This window comes from Orbicella franksi, chromosome 4, assembly GCF_964199315.1.
Source record: "Orbicella franksi chromosome 4, jaOrbFran1.1, whole genome shotgun sequence".
NCBI classification, from domain to species: Eukaryota; Metazoa; Cnidaria; class Anthozoa; order Scleractinia; family Merulinidae; genus Orbicella; species Orbicella franksi.
In genome coordinates, this window is record NC_138148.1 from 29,890,119 (window position 1) to 29,910,404 (window position 20,286).

The following is a 20,286-nucleotide window of genomic DNA, read 5'->3' on the forward strand; positions in this document are numbered from 1 at the left end:
TTAGAGTGAAGTGGGACAGTGTCGAATTTAGGTATGTTCCGCTTTATATCACTGACCAAGTTGTGTTCCGCTGCTTCTTTTACAAGAGCTCTACATTACTCCACTACAAATTTCACGTATGTTGAAGATTAACAGCTTTTCCATGACACAGCAAAAGACTATTTGGATATAGTTGGATATAGCAGCGTTTATGGACTTTAAAGTTTCCCTCCTCTTGTCACACACTTGCGGGAATTTCGCCGCAGCCTATCGCGATCGAAAAGTTAAAAAAAGCATGGGTTTCGCCTGAATTGAAAGCAACGCTTGATGTTTCATCAAGGCCCATCAAGTTTACGTCTGTAGATACTGCTCGGTTTTGTTTGTGTAGAAATCCGATGAATTGTCGGTTGTCGATGAATAAGAGCGCCCGCCGATGCGTGTTTTGTACAGTCAGAAAAGCACAGGTCAACCAAGCGTAATATAAGAGTTTGTATGGATAACTGAGTAAACAGGACAAATTGGACTTCCGCACTTTCGTGTGAAAACGTACATCAAACTCATACAATATATCTAGTTGTGTGACTTACACAAAGTGTGTAGCCACATTATGGCATGATCGGATTTATTTGTTTTTAAATATGTTTAAGGTTGATAAATGTTTGAGAACATATTTAAAGCTTAGATGAAAATATGTGAATAAAATTTCACTATGTTGAAGAAACACATATGTGGTTAGTAGCCTTTTGGCCTTGGTGAAAATAGTTGCAGCATCTCAGCACATGCCCAAAACATGAAGATAACGAATGAAATCTTTGTAAAGATTTGTTGACAATTGAAAACACCGACTCGGACTTAAAGGTGCACGCGCAGCCCTATGCAAATGAACTACTTGTGCGCGTCAGAATTTCCTTTCACTGAAAAACTTTTGCACACTCGCCAAACAAGCAGGAACAATAAGAAGCTATCAAAAACAAGTTTTGATTATGATTAAGCATTGTTTGAGAAACTCGCAAATTAACTCGATGCCAGAGTAGAGAGTTTTCTTACATAAGATTTGTTAAGTCAAAACAAACGCAAATACGCGTACAACTAGCGCGAGCAGATATCATTTATTCACAGCGCGAAATCGAAGTCTGGTTTTCGACCCTGAAAAACTCACCTTTTCCATTAGGTCAGAGCATAAAACTACACATAAGCGCCCTGGTTCTTATTCCCTGCCTTATTCTCTGCCATCGCAGTGAAAAATCCGCAAGACAATCTCGCAACTCTCCCCATTTGAATTGATAACGCAACACGACAAAATCCACGCGAGAGACCCACGACATGTGCGTGGATCCGCGTGGATATATGTCGTCCGGGTGGCGCAATTTGTTCTAAAAATAGCAAAATTGCCCCATATCTTAGGTGCGCGCGAATTCCAAGACCTACGGTCTCCATTCCCGATTATGGCTCCTGGTTATGATTACTGTTTCTAAAACTCTCAAAAAGACATACGTAGAAGAGGTTTGCTACGTAATTAAACTATAAATAATTGCAAAAACAAAACAAAAAATTGACAAACTTAAAGCTATCTGGTTAAAGGTTTAAAAAGTTAAAATTTTTCGAGGACGTTTCGACGTTCCCTTAACGCCATTATCAAGCCCGGATGAATAAAATTGTGAGCGAATAAATATGTAAATGTAAAAGATTCCTGAGAGACACTAACTAGTATAATAAAAATGTGGTGATGATGTAATCAGATATTAGCACGCAAAGTGACGTAAAGCGTTTGGAGCGAATAGAGTCTCTTTGAGTGTTTAACACAGGTTTCAACTCCTTAAAGAGGAGCATCTCAAAAATTTAGCAATCAAATTTCGATGTGCACTTTCTCAAGACCTGTAATCCTCTTCTTAAAGTTTTAAACGGATGGTTTTAAGGTTGTCAAAAAATTTTTCGTAATTACAAAACGATATCTCAATCAAAACGAAAATTTCATGTTGGTAGAGGAATTCACTACTAACCCTATGGTGACTAGTCACTTTATTTTTTAAGCCCACATAAATTATTTTTCACTGATACATGTATAATCTTAAATCAATCGTATGCTGATCAGGGTAATATATTTATATCTGGTCTTCTTTAAACTCTTTAAAGTTACGTCTTCTCTTAAAGTTCAGTTTAAGTTAGTTATGAGGATAATTTAGAGCAGTCACGCACAGTCTGTGCCTGTTACCTCTTCAGCTCGCTACTCACTGATTATTTGCGCGTGGCTTTTATATGACTTATGGAAAACGAGCATTCACTTTGTTTGGTAGTCCTGAATTGTCCAAACGCCTCAGTATCTGCCAAACAGCACACGCAAAAACAACTAGTTTTACAACTAGTCATCAGGGCCACTAGCGAGGGATACGATTTGATTTCGAATTCCTTCCATTTTTTCAGCATCTTGGCTGGCTCTCTGACATTTTGATTGTTTTCCAAAGTCATACAAAAGCAAATAAACGTATGTTTACATTTTGCAATAATTTACATTTTGCACGGCGATTTTATCCTTCCTTTCTTTTTTCCATCGTGTAATTGATTTATTTTATTCCTAATTTTATTTTGTTTTGATTTAACTGTTAAAGTTTTCGCGTTATTCCGAGTGTTGTAAACCCGGTCTACCGACGTTCATTGTATGAAACAGACAGTATTCCAGAAGCTCTCTCTTTAGAACTTTACACAAAACTTTCTTGCACGTCATCAAGTAAATTGCTGTTCGTTGTGCTGGTCGACATCACTTCAGGTGTAGAATGTTCTTCAAGCCGTACTCTTTCAAACGTTCCGCCCTCGTCCCCGACCCCCAGATCACCTTCCGCAAGATGATCCTGAAAATGGTGGTCTAAAAGAGCTTCCATGTTTGGTGTTCTCCTTCTCGCGTGGAATCGATCGCTGGGATCTACAAGTCTCTCCCAAATGCTCGTGAAATACGGCCGATAGTTGCCGTAGTTACTGTTTCTTCCCCCTACCCCCAGATCCACCTCGTCAGGATGATCCTCTGAAGGATCAGCTAACAGAGGCTCCGTGTTTGGAGTTCTTCTCCTGCGATAGTGATCTCTGGGATCGTCTAGTCTTTCCCAGATGTTAGTGAAGTGCGGATAACTGTTGTCCTCGCACGAGCACTTGTAGCCTCTATTGAGATCATTATAGTTGGCATCTTGTGCGACTGTGTCGTCGAAATCGGATCCAACAAACGAAATTGAACGACGTAGCTCTGTTCCAATATCGGATAAGCTACGCTTGACATCATCCAAGCCATTCGCCAACTCTTCTTCACTCTTAGTTAGGTCTTCCATTGAGACCAGTTTAGCGAGCTTAGCGTTGTCTTCATTTAACTCGATACCATCGTCAACAAAGAAATCCTGATTGTTTTCCGCTGGTACTTTCACGTAACTTTCAATGTCTTCGATTTTTGGCTTCTTCTTGGCTTCTCGAAATTGTACCATTTTCTTGAAGAACATTGTGAATTCACTGCGAAGGTACCCGACCCGCGTGGTGAAGTAGGTTTTCATAAACTCCCCGAGCTCCGCATCCGCAAAACTGTCTCCCTCTACTTCCTTGACCTCTTCATACGAGTCGTTGAGTATGGCAAGGAACATGTTCAGCATGATCATGGACATGCTCAGCATGTAACAGAACACAAAAAGAGGTCCCACAATTCTACTGGTCTTCTTGAGCTCGTGGAAGTGCGTTTCACCTCCAAGGACCATCTGGCAGACAGATCGCATAGACTGAAAGAAGGAAGAGTACGCGGGTACGCTGGCTCCGAAAACAAGAACTCCGAGCTGAGTGTAAGCCAGGATGATTGCGATGAAGACCAAGAAGAATGACAGGAGGTGATTGAGAGATCTTTGTATGGTGGCAGTCATTTGACAGATATGACGATTGAATCGAATAAGTCTGAGGAATTTCATTGTCACAATAAAAATAACGAAAGCCAGCAAGTAAATTTCGAGATCGGACCACAACACAATATAATCAGTGCTGGAAGTTTGAAAAGGATTATCCTGAACGCGTTTTACATACTCACTGGTGCACATTTCCTTGAAGAAGAACATCACAATAGCTGCGACGGCACCGAAGATCTGCAGCAGCTCCATCCAGTTCCAGAAGAGCTTGAAATACCCGCATCTCTGACGATAAATCTTTCCGATTTCAGCGAAGAAAAAGAACAGGATAATTAACATAAGCAACAACTGACAGAGCTGGAAAAACGACTTAAAAGTGGGATCGGGCGAAGCATATAGTGTCAAGGTTTTGATACTTGTCGCAGTGTTGTATCCGCCTGTCGGCAAACGCTCAAACAAGTATTTCACAACGCTAAACAGAGCACTTGCTGGTTGGTGGACTGTAAACTCAACGAACACCGCCGCTGTCAAGTCGTTAATCCAGTTATTTTTCTCCAAGGTGTCCAAGACCTTCCGAGCAGACCGTGAGTTGTAGCCGAGGTCGGCGACGAACCCACCGCCACCGTACGAGCTCTGCAGTCCTTGCGCAGAGAGAGTGGTTAAATTATCTGCAGTTCGATAACGCCAGGGCTTGGGACACATGTCATACAGATCAAACATAGACAGCGCTTTACTTGTGTTCTCTACAGGGAGCCAACCTGGTTGATTGAAAGGGGTCGAGTCTGCTATTTTGTCCGCGTAAACAGACAGGCAGCGGCGGAACTGGTGAGCCAAATCCGGATGGTTCGGTTCCATCACACATCTCTCTTCTGCAATTAATGGAAAATTAAGAAATGTTTAGACTACGTAGGTAATGAAAACTTGTTTTTCAAACCAAATGACATGGCAGTGGAATCAAGTGAGTTTCAGCACAAAAAATATTTCGAAGCAATCATCAAACAAATAAATAAGGTCTGCAGTGATTACCACCAACAAACACATAGCTAAATAACAATGGCTAAATAACACATTTTTACCATCCACCAACGTGTGATTGCAGATGTCTCTATACCCGGGAATGGTAAGGGAGGGAAAGGTCATGTAGGAAAGGGTAGGGCGGGGTGCGGTAGGATAGCCTAGTGTTAAGGAGAGAATGGTGCGGTAAGGAAGTGCGGGTAAGATAGGAAAGGGTGGGCGTTCGGGTGCGGATAGGCAATATACTAACTATGTAGGGTAGGATTGGGGTAGAGAATATTTATGTAGGTAAGGTAAAATATGATACACTAAAGTGGGTCAACGGGAGGAGCATACAAACGCAGAAAATCTTTTAAGCTGTTTTGGTGTTTTCAAAGCATTAACCTTCATTTGGTAATCTCACCTGGTCTAATGCGAGCTTGTCTAAGGCGTGGCATCCCCACCATGAAATTCTCTCTATTACTAATAAAACCTTCCTTGTACTCGAACTTCTCGCCATTATACCATGTGGCATCATACAGGCCAGGCACTAGTATTTTGTTTGTCCATTTCCAGAACGCTGCTGGGTTGTTCACCTTGCGGATAAAAGAACAACGTTTTAGGGATTCTGTATCTGACTTTAAAATATCTATTTTCATTGGAAACTATCACACAATATCACTGAGACTGAACTGAAGACTCGGCAATCAGTTATGTTGCCACGAATTACACTCAGACAACATTTGCGGGTGTTGAGTGTTGGGCGCAATCCTTGGCTTCTCCCTTCCCCCCCTCCAACCCCCTCCCTCCCTCCGTAATCCCCAATCCCCAACTCCGCTAAGTACAGCGTGAGTGAATACAATAAACAACTAGATTATGAACTCGAGATTTCCATGCAAGATTTCAAGCATAGAAATCGAGAGCGAATAATCTAATTGTTTTAGTATAAATCACTAGTCGTTGAAAACGTTATCTAAATCCTCTTCACAGACACTTCGAAAACGCCAAGAAGCGGCCATCATTTTGTTAACAAGGGCACAATGCTTCGCACGTAGCCAATTAGCGAACGGCATTCGCGATTCGTTATGCTAATGACAGATAGCAATACGAGTAAGAGACTGAGAACTGTCTAATGCGACTTTCGAATTTAAACGTAGAGCCCTCACTAACCAGTCGAAATTAAAACTACGTTGATAAAAACTCGATGTGAAATGTGAATATCGAAAGCATGAGCAATGAGTTTCAAAAGTCGCACCCGTAACCAGTCTCCGCCTCGTTCATCGATCTACAAGTCCCTATTGGTTTTAAATTATCATTTGTAAAAATTTCAAGAAATAAACATTGCTCTGACGACCTTCCCCAACAGAAACACTGCTAGACACACTTACCTTATCGAATCCGTTAAACAAATTCTCTAGCTCGGTGGTCAACGTAAACCGGGACGTCTTTCTATTCCCGTAGCACACGACCATCAGAAAAGCAATAAACATAAAGAAAAATCCCATTTCGATGATAGTTCTGAACATTTCTAACACTTTCTTCTGAAATTCGCGCGCTTTTCTGAGCGCCTCGCCCTGCGGCGGCGCCACGTGGCTGTCCTTCCCGCCGCTTCTAGATATGGAGGAGCCAAATACCTCCTCCTGCTCTGGAGGCTTTTTAATGATGAGTGACAGCAAGGACGCAATCAATATCACCTTGATGGGTTGAGTGATTACGACATCTTGAAAGAAAGAGACCATGATTGACGTGAGCCAACTGTTTGATGTCTCCGCCCCCCACATTAAGCTGTAGAATACGGTGAAGGCACCAGCTGCTAGAGAAGTGAGTAAACACAATGTCCAACCTACGTACACGAAAAAATGAGGAAGACAACCGGGCACTTTCCTGTCGGTTCCTCGAGCATCTTCCGGAAGTGGGTGTTTAATGTTCTTAAAGATCATAACAACTAGTACGTTAACCGGAATTGCAATAATGCTACTTTGAATTCCAATCTTGATTTGCATCCAGCTCAACTTGATTGGCTCGATTTGGAAAGTATCTGCTGGTGCTTTGTCGAATTGATAAAACATTGCGTTTGTTACAAGAGTGGCGAACAAAATTGATAAGCAACACGTTAACCGCTGGCAACGAGTGAATGTATTATGCGGAGCCCTGGTGAACACAGAGAGCCACAAATGACCATCGCCCAGGCTTCGCGCGGTCCTGGAGTAAAATAGATTTCTAAATCCCGCAAGTTCTCTTTTATCAGCAACTTGAAGTTCGACCTCTATTTGGCCAGTTCCTTTTTCCACAGCCAGCCAGCGATTGCCCAGAAAATGCCACTTTTCCCCAGTTTGTTTGTCCACAATTTGTACTTGCTGGAAGAACCAGGCGGGGCTCTTGCCACTGTTGTCATGCCAAATCTTAATCTTGACCAAGTTGCCCAGCGACTCTGGTACAGACAGAGTAAAGTTGTTGATACTCCCACGAGCAAAGAATATCTTATTCAATTCCGGATCCGACAGGGGTAGGGAGGGGGTGACACCTTGCTCTCCATAGATGATCAAGCCAATGTTAGCAGTTGTTCCATAGCCCTTCCACATTCCAGTCTGAACGGAGATTTCATACACGTAGCCTCCCTCTGTGTTCTCAGTCAAGTACACATTAGCTACCACCTGAAATAAGAAATTATATTACTTCCGTAAGTTACAAACACTTTATTATTATTATTATTATTATTATTATTATTATTATTTTCAATTTAAAAGCAATACACATAGGAAAATCTAAACAAAATAAAAGGAGGAAAATAGTAATATTACAGTGAAGACTGCTTACATCGTTTAGTTTACATAGCTAAAACAATACAGTTTGGAAATGTAGCGAGTGCAGCGTTAGTAGAGCTGCCTTTTGTTTGAAACTTTAAAAGGAAAAACAACTGGACATTTACAAACTGTATTGTTACAAACACACTATCATCCTGTTTTAGTATTGGCAAGGTTTGGACACCGGCAGTTTCAGTTTCGGAATTGAAACATTGCACCTACTCAAAAAGGAACTTTAGATTTATGATTGTCTATTGCAGATAAATTTAAGCACCCGTGTGTAAGCGAGGTTGTATCATTAGTTATTAACCGCTCTCAAAATGCAAAACAAAGCAAAAGCAACACCAGGGGGATTCCTGGCATCTAATCCCATCTAAAGGTTTCGTATTACGAAATCCAAGACCAGGGACTCGTTTCTCAAAAGCCCCGAAATCTTTTCGGGCCCGAAAAGCCATTTTTAGTTAATCGGTATTTTAAGACAGAGAGGTGTATACGCCTTAAACTTCTTGTATGAAGAGAACCTCTGTTCGTATTAAGAATATGTGAATAAAACAGCTCTGTAGTCAAAAGGTTTGAGATTTTGCTACAGCTTTTCGGGACCTTCGAGAAACGGGCCCCAACTCCGTCGATATGAGACGTTTTGTACCAATACAAACTTTACTTTTACTTTAAAAGAACTAAACGTTCCTACCTTCATTTCGTCCTTTTTGTCTGCTTTCCTAGCAAATACCAGGCCAATAAAGTACAGTCCAAATATGGAACAAACCGTGGCAAGAACAACAAAATTACCACTCTCTGCCAAATTGCCAAACTCAGCCCAGACCTTGTCAAAATCAATGGGATTCGGTGCAACGAGCAAGTCTCCACCGAATGCAGAAAGATGAGTGCAGAGACAGTGGAGATTTCCGGCTCCCGTCTTGGGCCCAACCTATCGCGAAACAATAATGCCTTTCTTAAACACATATGGTAAATACTGCACATATTAAGGTGGTTGGCAACAGTTTCAGGCACTTTCCAGCAAATATAGTTTAAAGGATCGATATATACTTCCACATTAACTGATATTAGAATGCTGATAATACAGCAATGCTCAAAACACCGTTAATTTAATTTTTAAGTGCTTAAAACTTAAAAACGGCTTTCAATTGTAAATTGTACTAAGCACAATAACATACAAATTAAAAAAGCAAGCTGTCGAGGGTGTTCAGAACCACCTTAGATGTTCGAAAATCTAAGGTAACCCTGAAGTTGATTCCTCTGGCTCGAAATGCCTTATTTGATCGCTGGCTCAGCTAAGAATTATGCTTTACATACGTGACTTCACGTATGTGACTGCAAACAAGGCCTGTTATCTGAGGAAACAGCATATCACGGTTAATAACCATGCAGTGTTACATACCTTACAGCCATAATCCGTCCACGCCTGCTTTGTCTCAGACCAGTACAAACAACTTGTAGCAGTCACAGACATCGTGTAGTTAACGTCCGTGCTTGCGTTATACTTCGGTATTACTATCTTAGCTGTTGGGGGAGGGGTGGTTGGTGGATCCTTGACACCAATACAAGACCGCTTCTGCCGGCCTCCTTGACCTCCACACCCTCGTCTTACACGATTAGCTGCTGTCTTAACTTCCTGCTCCAAATCCGGAGATCCCTCACTTTCAGGTCCGGGGAATCTGATCCCGACATAGTGAACACCCACGTGGCCAGTTTGAGCGTTACTTATGCTGAACATGAAGGCTTTAGAGCTGCAATTAAAGCTAGTTTCGGTTCGGTTACAGAACTCAATTTTGGGAATAATCACATTAAAGCTGTGCTCTGTAACTGTCGGTTTTGTTTTGTATCTGACATACACTTCCAGAGACGCTCCCTCTTCCGGCCTCACTTCAATGAACATAGAAGAGCTCTCTGAAGGAATCACCACTTTGTGATAGCGGAAGTTGTTTGATCCGTCGCTAGGTTTGGCAAAGTATACAGTCGCCGTCTCGTTACCTTTGTCTTTGGTGTCTTCTTTCTGAGGTATGAAGAGTTCCACTGGGTCTGGAAGACCCGAGACTTCCAAAGCACTGCCGTCAGCCGTTTTCAAAGAGAAATCGATCACTGATGACTTGATGTTTTTTGAGCTCGCGTCCCAGGTGTAAGGATTGTCTTGAAACGCAAGCATCTACAAACAGATGTAACACTAGTTTAGACCAGCATCACAATCATTGCAAAGCATTTAAGCTTCAAGTACATGGTTCTTCAATAATAACAGATCTTTATAATTGGTATTTTTGTCCAGTAACAGTTCAGATCCACGCTTAAACTTATGAACTTCAACCTTGCTTGGAATAGGAAAAACATTTTGTCACGCCGTCATTTTCATAATTATTCAATAACATTCGTCTAATAAACACAATGATGTCATTAGTAAAAGCTCATAGCAAGAAATAACAGGTATTTTACGTTTAAAGATGGACCAAATTAACGATGGACCAGCGGTTACATCAATTAGACGCAGTAACACCTCTCGTCGTGTATAAAAAGCCTCCTTAAAGTTATCTTGAACACATTGAAGCCAATTTGAATTGAACTATGACAAAATACAACCCGCAAGGAAACAGGAAAATAGGTAGCCTAGGTGTGGAGAGAGCTTGCTTGCAGCTAAAACAAGATGCCTTCCCAAAATACTTGGAATCGATAAACAGTACAAGTCGAGTAGCGAAGTACTTGAACAGGTAACCCCTTCCACAGAGTAAAGATAGTAAAAGCCGGAGAACCAAATAAGGTAAAAGCCGGGGTGGCGTATTGACACCCTATAGTGATCAAATGATCCATGATGACACGGTTCAATAACAGAGAGACGTAATTAATTGATCTCTTCGCGACTTTTACCTGTGAGTCTACTGAAGGAAGACTCCCGGCCTTGTCTCCAAACAAAGTGGAGGCCGATGGTAGTGCCACACCACCGTCACCCTCCCCGTCGCCGAGTTTTTTGCCCCCAATCTTTGATGGTACTTGTCTGTCCAACATCATGGCTAGGGACTTGGTCTTGAACACACTCGGCTTCTCGCCAACAGCTTTGGTGCCTAACAGGCTGGAGCCAACCTTATCCATTAACTTCAGAGTCTTTTCGGCCGTCTTCTTACTCTGAGAGTGAGAAAGATACCGCAAGCTCACGCAAACAGTCATTATTTTATAATTATTATTATATTATCATCATCATCTTTTCCTTTTCCCCGCAAGGGAATAGGATGGGATGATAACATCAGACCCTGTTCAAGATACGTCTACTGTAGTTCCAAATCCAAACTTTTTTTCTCGTTTTCTCAGTTTTGCGTCATGTTAAGATGGCTAGATATTCATTTGTAACGTGTTTGTGGCCCGAAACATAACCACGCAAAAACGAACGAGGCCAATATCCAGCCATCTTGATCGAAGAAGCTTGGTCAATAAAGTACACTGGAACCCCGCCTTGCGACCACCCCGTTAATACGGTCACCTTGTTATTACGGCCATTTTATTCCGGCCAGAAAAAAAGCTAGGTCAGTCAATTTCTTATTTACAGAACCCCTTTAACATGGCCAGATAGCTAAAAGAACACCATTTTCTTGCAGGAGACAGCGAGTAAACGAGAGCGGGAAAGATAGCCCAATCTTGGTTGTGAGGCTCTGCAACTCTTATGTATGTTAATACCTGTCCTTTTGCAGCTTTTTTCTTTTCTTTTTCCGTTCCTTTTTCGGAATCTTCACTCTCATCTGACTCCTCTTCTTCCTCCTCGCCTTGTTGTGCACCAGTAGAAGCGGCAGTTATGACGTTGGAGATGCCGTGTAGAAGACTGGCGCCGACGTCTTGTAGGACTCCCGGATCTGTAGAGCCAGAGCTCAACTGAGATGAAACAAAGTCTGCTGTGTTTTCTAGAAGGTTCACGGCGTTTTCCTAGAAGCAAAATAAAAATATGAAGACAACATCTCAACATTCACAACCAACAATCTGTTGTTAACATCGTAGCTACCCGCAAATAACGAGACTTAATCGTGCCGCGTTGTAGAAGTCATATGTAGATACATGCACTCACCTAACAATTTTAAAAGTTCAACAAGAAAGGACCAACTCTAGGGTGACAACTTCGTGAGACAAAAAATGACATTGAAAATAATTCACGAACAATCAATAGGTTTGCCGTCAAAGTGTTGAGTGAACAAGAAGTGTTTCGTGATAAATGATGTGACCGGGTGTGTGCTTGTGCAACTTCCCGATTGGTTGGTAAGAACTAAACCTATAAGTGTTCGAGTATTCCATTCCGTAACTGTAGAGAAACCTTTGTTTTACCCGAGGCTTGTTTGTTATACATCTTAATTTCCAGTTAGAGACAAGCTTCAATGTAAACCGTTTTAAGTGACAAAAGTTCAAACCTGTGAATTCTGCGATATTTCGTCCTTCTGCTCGGTTGCCAAGGCGACCACCGCTGCCATCTGAGTGACCTGTTCAAGGCTCGTAACTTTAACATTGGACATCTGGTTGATTATAGTGTCTTTCAGCTGTAAACGAAGAAAAGCTTTGTTAGTTAAGATCTCGGCAAACGTCTCTCTTTCACTGAGTCCTCCTGAAGCTCTTCTTTCTTGGGTCTTTACCACACATCGACCGCCGAACTAAAAGCAACCTTTTCCAACTGTTGCTCCTGCCGTTGCTTCGAACAGTCTCGTCCTGTCACGATGAAGTCACGTAAAATAGTCGCCCTCTACCCTTGCATTCACAGAGAGTAAGCCTTACGTCAATTTTATTGTCTAAAGTTTGAGCCAGTGGATGAAACCCTACTGTGTGAACATCCAGATGAAAGCTATTGCCCACTTTGTTTTTCACACGACAGAAAATGAAATTTGGGATTTACTTTTGCTTTTAACTCAGGCACGATAAGTAGGAACACGAGTGTTGAAGGAAGAAAACCAGAAAACAATTTCACAAATAAGAAAACTAAATTGGCAGTCGTATCAACAATTTGAAAATAAGGGATTTGTTCAAAATGTTAGAGTCTGGAGTGTCGGCAAATCTAAGTTTGATACTTCCATGGGTAAAGCATGGTTGTTTTTGTTAAAATCCTAAGGGCCATTCTTCGTCCCATGTTTGGAAAGCCAGAGATTCAAACGCAGGCTTTGATTTTTACGTCATAACTAGCTCATAAACACTTTATATTAAACGTTTAAATCGATATCTAAACATTGGGAAGGTTAAATTAACGGTATTATTCTTGAAATCAGTGTTTAAAGATAATTTTTTGATTAAAATAATTTAGTCTGGTCTCGGAGGATCGCAAGGAAGTTTGCATCAATTTATTTCGTATGTGTGGTTGAACTTACAATATTTTTTATAGTTCTTTGGAATCGTCTAAATTAATTCTCGAAAATTCTCGAAAACCTTTCATCGAAAAAGCGAAAAGAGTGAGTGATACGCGTTAGTGATAATTGTACGCACGATATTTGGTAGAGGAAATTAGTACGTTTTTTGAAAAATTCCCCCCTGAATTTCTGATTCTTTTCGCTTTCCAATCAGAATAAGGTCAGTGCTCCATAAAACGGACCAGCTCCATTTAACGGAAGTATACCTACTAAACGTCAGACAACAATATTTTTCAGTCCACCAATTTTCAGTTCTGGAAAAAGCCTCTGTATGAAAGCGAGCACCGCGTAGACCTGCATCATAACATAGTGGTGCAGTCACACCGTTGGCTAGGGCTGGTCACAAGTAAGTTGCATTCCAAGAGACAATATTTCGCCGGCTAGAAACATTTTTATCGCATAAAAGAACACGACCATAATCTCGCCAATTATGCCTTGCATTGAGAGCAGCTTTCATCTTGGATAAATGTTATAACAGGTTTTAGAGGGGAACTAGACCGCAAACAGTCCAAAATGCACATGACAAAAGTTAGATGTAAGAAATTATACATAAATTAAACAAGTGAATGAAACTGAGTACATTAACAAACACAGAGCATTTCATGAAGTAGGACCGACATGTCAACTCTAAGAATTCAGTAAACGAGTATTCCGAGGAAAAATTTTTCAATGCTGTTCAGCTGTCGTTGTCGTTGTCGTCGACAAAAGTGAGTCAGGTTTGTCAAACTGAAAAGCTGTCTTTACAAACAAACACAATTCTGAACACAATAGAACAGATGCAACCTGTTCCAAAACAAACAATAGTAACACACCACAACAACAACAAAAATATTTATTATAATTTAATAACTGAAATGAGTGAGATTACCAACACAACTGAGTTAAGTTAAATACAAACAACAGGTGTCAACAAACGAAGAAACCAAAAGTAAACAAAAACGTGCGTCAGTATGTGAGTCACCCTATACTTACATTACGGACAGATGTCTTCGTGACATTAAACTGTGAGCGCAAAACCGTTCTAACCACATCGATCTGTGTGTGAAAAGGATGTATAACATGGTCGAGAATTATCGATAATTACTCGTGATTGATCGTGACAGTGCTCGTTCCAGATGCCGAGTGGTGATTCGTGAGATCTTGTGGCGGATCGTGGCTGATCGTGCTTTTAGTGCGCATGATTAGAGTTATGCTCTATGTTTATGTTAGGGTTAAGTTTAAATGACATTTAACGTTTTCTCAAAAGAGTTACCTCACGGATTAGAGATCGTAAATAACAAAACGGCCGTTAAAGCTTGGGAAAAGGAAGTCGCCAAATTAGTGTCACAAAAGATTTTTGACGTTCCTTTATCGAGACATAGTTCCTTCAAGAGCTTTTGCAACATTTGCCTTCGTTTTCTGAAAGTATTCTTAAGATGGTTTTTCATAATACCGATTAGGTGGATTATTACTTATAAATCAATTGCTTTTAATTTATCAGATCAAGGCCGTTGATTGTTGAGAAGAAATTCAAGGAGCAGACAATTGATTGAATGCCGGCAGCACTCAGTTGAATTAGGGAAAGTAATTATGTTATGTACAGAACGAGCAATAAAAGGTGGGCGAAGAAGAAAGAGAGGAAGATTGATTAGCCAAAAGTATGGTGGCACGAGTTACACCTGTAGTTAAAGAAACTTCATAAAAAGGCTGGAATAGGAATGGAATCAGAGAGGCACAGTGACCTGCCCTCAATTGACAGTAAATTGCAGACAAATAATGAGTTCGATTCATTTTAAAGCAGCTGTTCTAAAGAGAGAAAGTGGCTAAAAAGAAAGGGCACTGAGGTTGTTATACAAAAGTTGACGTTGGAAATGAATACACAATTACAAAAATAAATTTCAAGTGTAGTTGCAACTAGACACCACTTCCATAGAACGAAGAGCGGAATGGTTCAATTCTGGTTGGAACCAGAAGAAAGAGCGCAACCTAATCACACAAATGAATTAGTACAACTGTAGAATACTGTTACATCAGAATGGGACTCGACGTGTACAAGAATGATAGTCCATCCCAAGAATGCGTCAAATACCATGTTACTAAGGTATAAATCGCGAACCCACGCATTGCCCTAACCTGAGCACCCGAGGGTAAGAGGAGTAGAGGTCGACCTAAGGAGACATAAAGGAGAACTGTGGAGGGAGAGATGCAGAAGATGGGTTTTGCCACTGCGAGAAACAGAGAAACAGAGCAGATTGGAGGAGACAAGTCAATGGTCCTATTCTCCCAGAGGAGAGTTAGAACTGATGATGAAGGTATAAATCACAATGAAACTCGCTCTGAGCTAAACATAAAGTAAAGCCAGAAAGGAAGAAGCATGGCGTTCCAATACAGCAGGGCGAGAAAAGAAAAGAAAAGATATTGGATTACAATATCCCTGACAGAAAGACAAAGCTTTCCGTTTTTAAATTTAGGGGTAGGATTTTGGTATGGACGTCAACTGTGGAATACGACCTAACGTTTTTTATTGATGGATTGAAGTGGTTCAAAGGAAACGCAGATTCTTAATTCTGATCAGTTTTAAGGTGTGTGGGTGCAAATTAAAATAGAGGATTTACATTAATTCTTAGTAACATATCTATTATCAGCTTTCTGATCTAAAAAACAATGCAAATCCTTTATTTTCCAAGAAAAAAACGTGACAAATATTTCATAAATGCTTGTAATGCATTCTCACTAGAAGCGTGCTAAAAAGTCTCATGGGCCATTTTAGAAACGAAGGACGAATGGACAGGTAAGAAATAACCAAAGTCTAATTTCGGAAGTGTTCTACCTAAAAAAAATTAAACCAAATACGATTTTGAAGAACCCCCAAAAATTTGGAATGATAACTTCTTACTTAACGAGAAATGCGATTTAAAAAAATAAACTACTAGAAGTGACTCGCAGCTTATTTCTGTCCACATGAAGTTGCAGAACTTCGTTTAGAAAATTTATGACGTTTCAAATTAATCTAAGTAAAACGCCATGGCGATACACGTTAATCACCATTGATTCTTCAGTGAAAGTAACAGAATCATATTGTCAACAAAAACATTTTTCCGATTGAAACAACAATAACTATTTGAAAATCCCACTCTCCTTCACAAGCTCTGTTTCTAAAGTGGCCCGCATTTTTTCTTCGTTACATTGTAAGTGCTCTTTCTAAACAACAAGGGATAGCAGGGAATTATTTTACTTACAGATTTCTTGTCATCGCTGTCCATTTGGCCCTCACTCGTATCCACCATGGACAACACAGCGTACGCCATTGTAGCAGCTTTATCCACGTCACCTGACTTAAGAAGATTACCCAATGGGCTTTCCTCTCCACTAGCAATGTTCATCAACGTTCCAGAAACGTCCTCGGCTGGCATTGCTTCAACCTATAACACATAGGTAAGGTAAAGGTAACGTCTACATACGAGCCAAGTGGCCCATCAGGCAGAAGTGTATCCTGGTTTCAGTAGCATGAAGCGACTATGAATATTTCTACTCCCCCCTGAATGGGATGCTAGTCCATTGCTGGGTTACCCCCAGCATTAAATTCGCCAGTACCCATTTGAACACCTGGCTGGAGAGAGAGGCACCGTGAGAGTAAAGTGTCTTGCCCAAGAACACAACTCCAACTCCAACCCGGACCGCTCGATCCGGAGGTGAGCACAGTAATAGACCTTGGACCAATGCAGTCTATAAACATCATCCCAGCAATGTACGGTTACCCAATTTGTTAAATATGAACTACGATTTCCATAGCTAAATAGCCGAAATGAAGCCCGCTAGAACGTACACCAGTCCAAGAGTTTTTTGTACAACCCAGAGTCTGCTAAAAAAAATCCTTTCTCTGACAGAAAAAAAAATGTGAAATAGTTCGGGAATACTTAGGGTATTTTCAGTCACGGGAGAAAAACCAGTAAACTTGTGGTGCTGTGTAGTCTCAGTAAGGTGCGGACTATTATATTTTTTGGCGGGGCAGGGGTTGGCCAATAACCAAAAAATATTCCAGTACAAAAGAAAAACACAACTGAAAATCGTGCAAAGCAAACCAAGCAAAACACATGAAGCAAATCGAAAATAAAAATTCTTCCACCAACCGACACTGAAAATAATAGCTTGATCGGAAAATTGCTCACCCCACCCCCTTCTCAAAAATATAACGGTCTGTTTCTCAGCTACGTGATTATGGAACTTAAAAAATTTAAGGCACTTAAAAGGGAAACTTGATATCTCTGAATTGGAAATGAAAGAGGTCATTGTTACCATAACAACCAGAATATCCAGTGTCCCAGCTCCAAGCGCATCTATGATCTCAATTTCCAAAGCTATCGCATAGCCGTGTAGTGGATTCCCAAGAGGCAGTCTGGTCGTAGCGTTGGGTGATAATCCCTTCTGCATTACAACACCGCCAGTGTTTGTGTGATATCTGCATAGCGAATAACACAAGAAACAGTCTCGTTGAAAATCTCTTTGAAAATCTTTTTACCACTTCCGTTCATTGGCTACGAAATATCGTTTCCTCACGACTAAAAACAAACCGGCTTGATCAACCAATTCACAAGCGAAACCTAGGAAGCGTTAAGGAAATCTTAGCCGAGGTGTTCGCGGACTGTGGCACATCTCCTATTGTACTCTCTTGCAATAAGCTTTAGTCCGCTCTAAAAGGAGCCCAATCACGGCATTTTGAGTTATTTTGGCCCCGGTCAAAACTACCGTTAAATTGTAGAAAATCTGAAAATGGTGCTTTACTAAGATAGAAAAACACCAAATAGATACTAGTAAATCACAAAGGAACAAGGATGGTGGAGGATGGAGAAGATAAACACGGATTACAAATGACGAACTTTAACAATTTAGGTTAAACTTTTCTAGATGCGGGAACCGTGACGTAGCTCCTTTAAGGGAATGAAATGGGGAGAAGTCACTGCACATTAGGCCGGGCAAATTACCAAGTGAGACAAACAGGACTTTCACCAAAACAAGTACAATGCTAATGGCTTACTTAAACTCGTAGCTTAGAGGCAAATCTTCATCATCCCATCCGTCACAGTAGACGTAAAATTCTGTGGTCACTGCGTATCCCACTTCAGGAGATACGCGGCAACCTTTGTCGTAATCAGTAAGATACGGCGCAGAGTTGGTTTTGAACGTGATCTCGCTCTCCTCCGTGGTGTCGTCATCCAGGTGAACTGCGCCTATCAGTCTGTAGGTTGCGTCATCCAGTAGCGAGTTTTCCCAATCGTTTAACTTTCCTTTGAATACCAGACTTGGACCGTCTCGTTCCGTAAGAATCCTATCCTCCAAGTCGGTGACCGCCAGCCACGTGTCGTTGACACTAAATGGGTCGAGCATGTACAATGTCCAATTATATCCCTTGATTGTCTTGCAGGACAGACCTGTGCACGTGGACTCGATAACCATGCGCTTATTGGCGGTCACTTTGGAACCGCAATTAATTTTGCATCTGTTGAAAATGAAAATGAAAAGAAATTTTTGCATCTATAGAAAATGGAATGTTAGCGTGAGCTATACTGTTGGTGATATTTCAGTTCCTGTTCTAGAGCTTATGAATCTGAGCGATTAATTAGAGCGATTTTGTTTGCAGTCCCCTGGATGCAATTTGGTCGCTTTTTTTTCTAAACGAAACGTTACGGGAAGTAACACATAATAGAAAATTATGGAATTTTGTTATTTTTTAATCAGATGCTAGGCATCTTCTTTAACCTGGTCAATCAAACCATGTTCTCTAACGCCTACTTTCCACTAGAAACGGAGTCGCAGTCGGAGTCGCAAGAGCGCTAACGACCAAGTGAAAATCGAAAATCGGAGTCTTAAGCGGAGTCATAAGCTCGACCGCTTACGACTCCGTCGCCTACGATCCCGTGAAAGCTAGATTGTTGGAGTCGGAAGCAGAAGCGGAAGAGTCTACCAATCACGATGTCTGGAATCCAGCATTTAATTGTGATTGGTTTTACTTCGGCTTCTGTTTGCGACTCCGATAATCTAGTTTTCACTAGATCATAAGCGACGGGGCCATAAGCGGAATGGGTGTTCTGCTTCCGACTCCGTCGATTTAACTGCCACTAATTCGCACCGCCCTGCGCTTCTGATTACAACTACTGAAAACTTGCCTTAAACGTTGTTGTCTCACCTGATAGAAAATGAAATAGAAGACTCAACCCTTAGCGTGTGATTAGCAGTAGAGCTTCTGTTTTCTTTCTGAACGATAACCATAAACACATAGGTATTCTGCGAGATCATTTCGTTTATGTTAATCTTGACTGTAGGTTCCGTATGATTCAGCTCGCCGACACCATAACCGAAGCAGCCTCCCAGAATTCTCTCTCGTCCGTAGGAATGGTCGATCGGAAGCGACTCCATGTTCGAGAAATCTTCGTCCTCTCTTCGGCAAAGCCACGTAAATACAATGCCCTGGTCCTTCAGGGTGGGTTCATTAGGGTCATAGGAATCTGTAGCGTCTAAAATTATCGTTCCAGTACCCTTGACCGCTTTGCTAACTCCTCGTATCTTAGCAACGAGGTCCGGTAACACCACCTTAAGGAAACCGTAGTCGTAATTTATCGCTCCTTCCTCTTTGTTCATTTCGGCGAATAATCTTACGTAGTATAGACCTGGCGACAGCCTCTTTGGGGTAATTGTGAGGTTTTCAGAACCCACATCAAGAGTTTGGCTAACGGAGAAAGCTCCGTTTTGCTCAGACGCCTCACTGCTTTCCCAGGACAGTACCATTAAGGATGAAGTATTGCAATGTTTGGTGACTTTTCCAACGATCACAAACCTATCTACTGTTGAGATTGTTGTCGCGTTTACGTGTGTCTTGTTGAGGTGTACGTGTACCTCTGGCGGCCGACAAAGAAAGTCCACTGCCAAAGTAAAAGAGTCACATTAATTAACTTAAAGGAACCCAGTCACAGTATTTTGAGTAGTTCAGGCCACGTACAAAATTACCTTTATATTGAAGGACACCTGAAAATAATAGTTTACTAAGATAGAAAAACAACAAAGAGATAATAATAAACCATAAAGGAACAAGGATGGTTAAGGATGGAGAAGATTGACACGGATTACAATCGACGAACTTGAAAATTTTATGCTAACCTTTTCAAGATACGCAAGCCATGACGTAGCTCCTTTAAGGCTTAGAGCGCTTTTCACTTGAGCGTCGAAAGTAATTGGCACTTTTTTTGGTTTTGTATTGCTACGCTACGCGATTGGCTAAGAAAAACTTGCACCAAT

General features: G+C 41.2%; 1 protein-coding gene across 1 annotated transcript in view; it reads right to left on the reverse strand.

Annotated features, from left to right (window-relative positions):
• Positions 1-1,966: 1,966 nt before the first annotated feature.
• The window catches only part of LOC145483849 (polycystin family receptor for egg jelly-like), a 39,883-nt gene continuing 21,563 nt past the window's right edge, over positions 1,967-20,286 (reverse strand). The window contains exons 7-18 of the mRNA XM_081462397.1: positions 19,181-19,913; positions 18,032-18,493; positions 17,293-17,455; positions 16,236-16,418; positions 12,037-12,162; positions 11,318-11,560; positions 10,517-10,771; positions 9,042-9,806; positions 8,334-8,570; positions 6,227-7,492; positions 5,263-5,434; positions 1,967-4,714 (exon numbers count right to left, since the gene is read on the reverse strand). Coding sequence (XP_081318523.1) covers positions 2,676-4,714; positions 5,263-5,434; positions 6,227-7,492; positions 8,334-8,570; positions 9,042-9,806; positions 10,517-10,771; positions 11,318-11,560; positions 12,037-12,162; positions 16,236-16,418; positions 17,293-17,455; positions 18,032-18,493; positions 19,181-19,913 — 6,644 coding nt within the window. The 3' untranslated portion in view covers positions 1,967-2,675. The remainder of the gene's footprint in view (positions 4,715-5,262; positions 5,435-6,226; positions 7,493-8,333; positions 8,571-9,041; positions 9,807-10,516; positions 10,772-11,317; positions 11,561-12,036; positions 12,163-16,235; positions 16,419-17,292; positions 17,456-18,031; positions 18,494-19,180; positions 19,914-20,286) is intronic.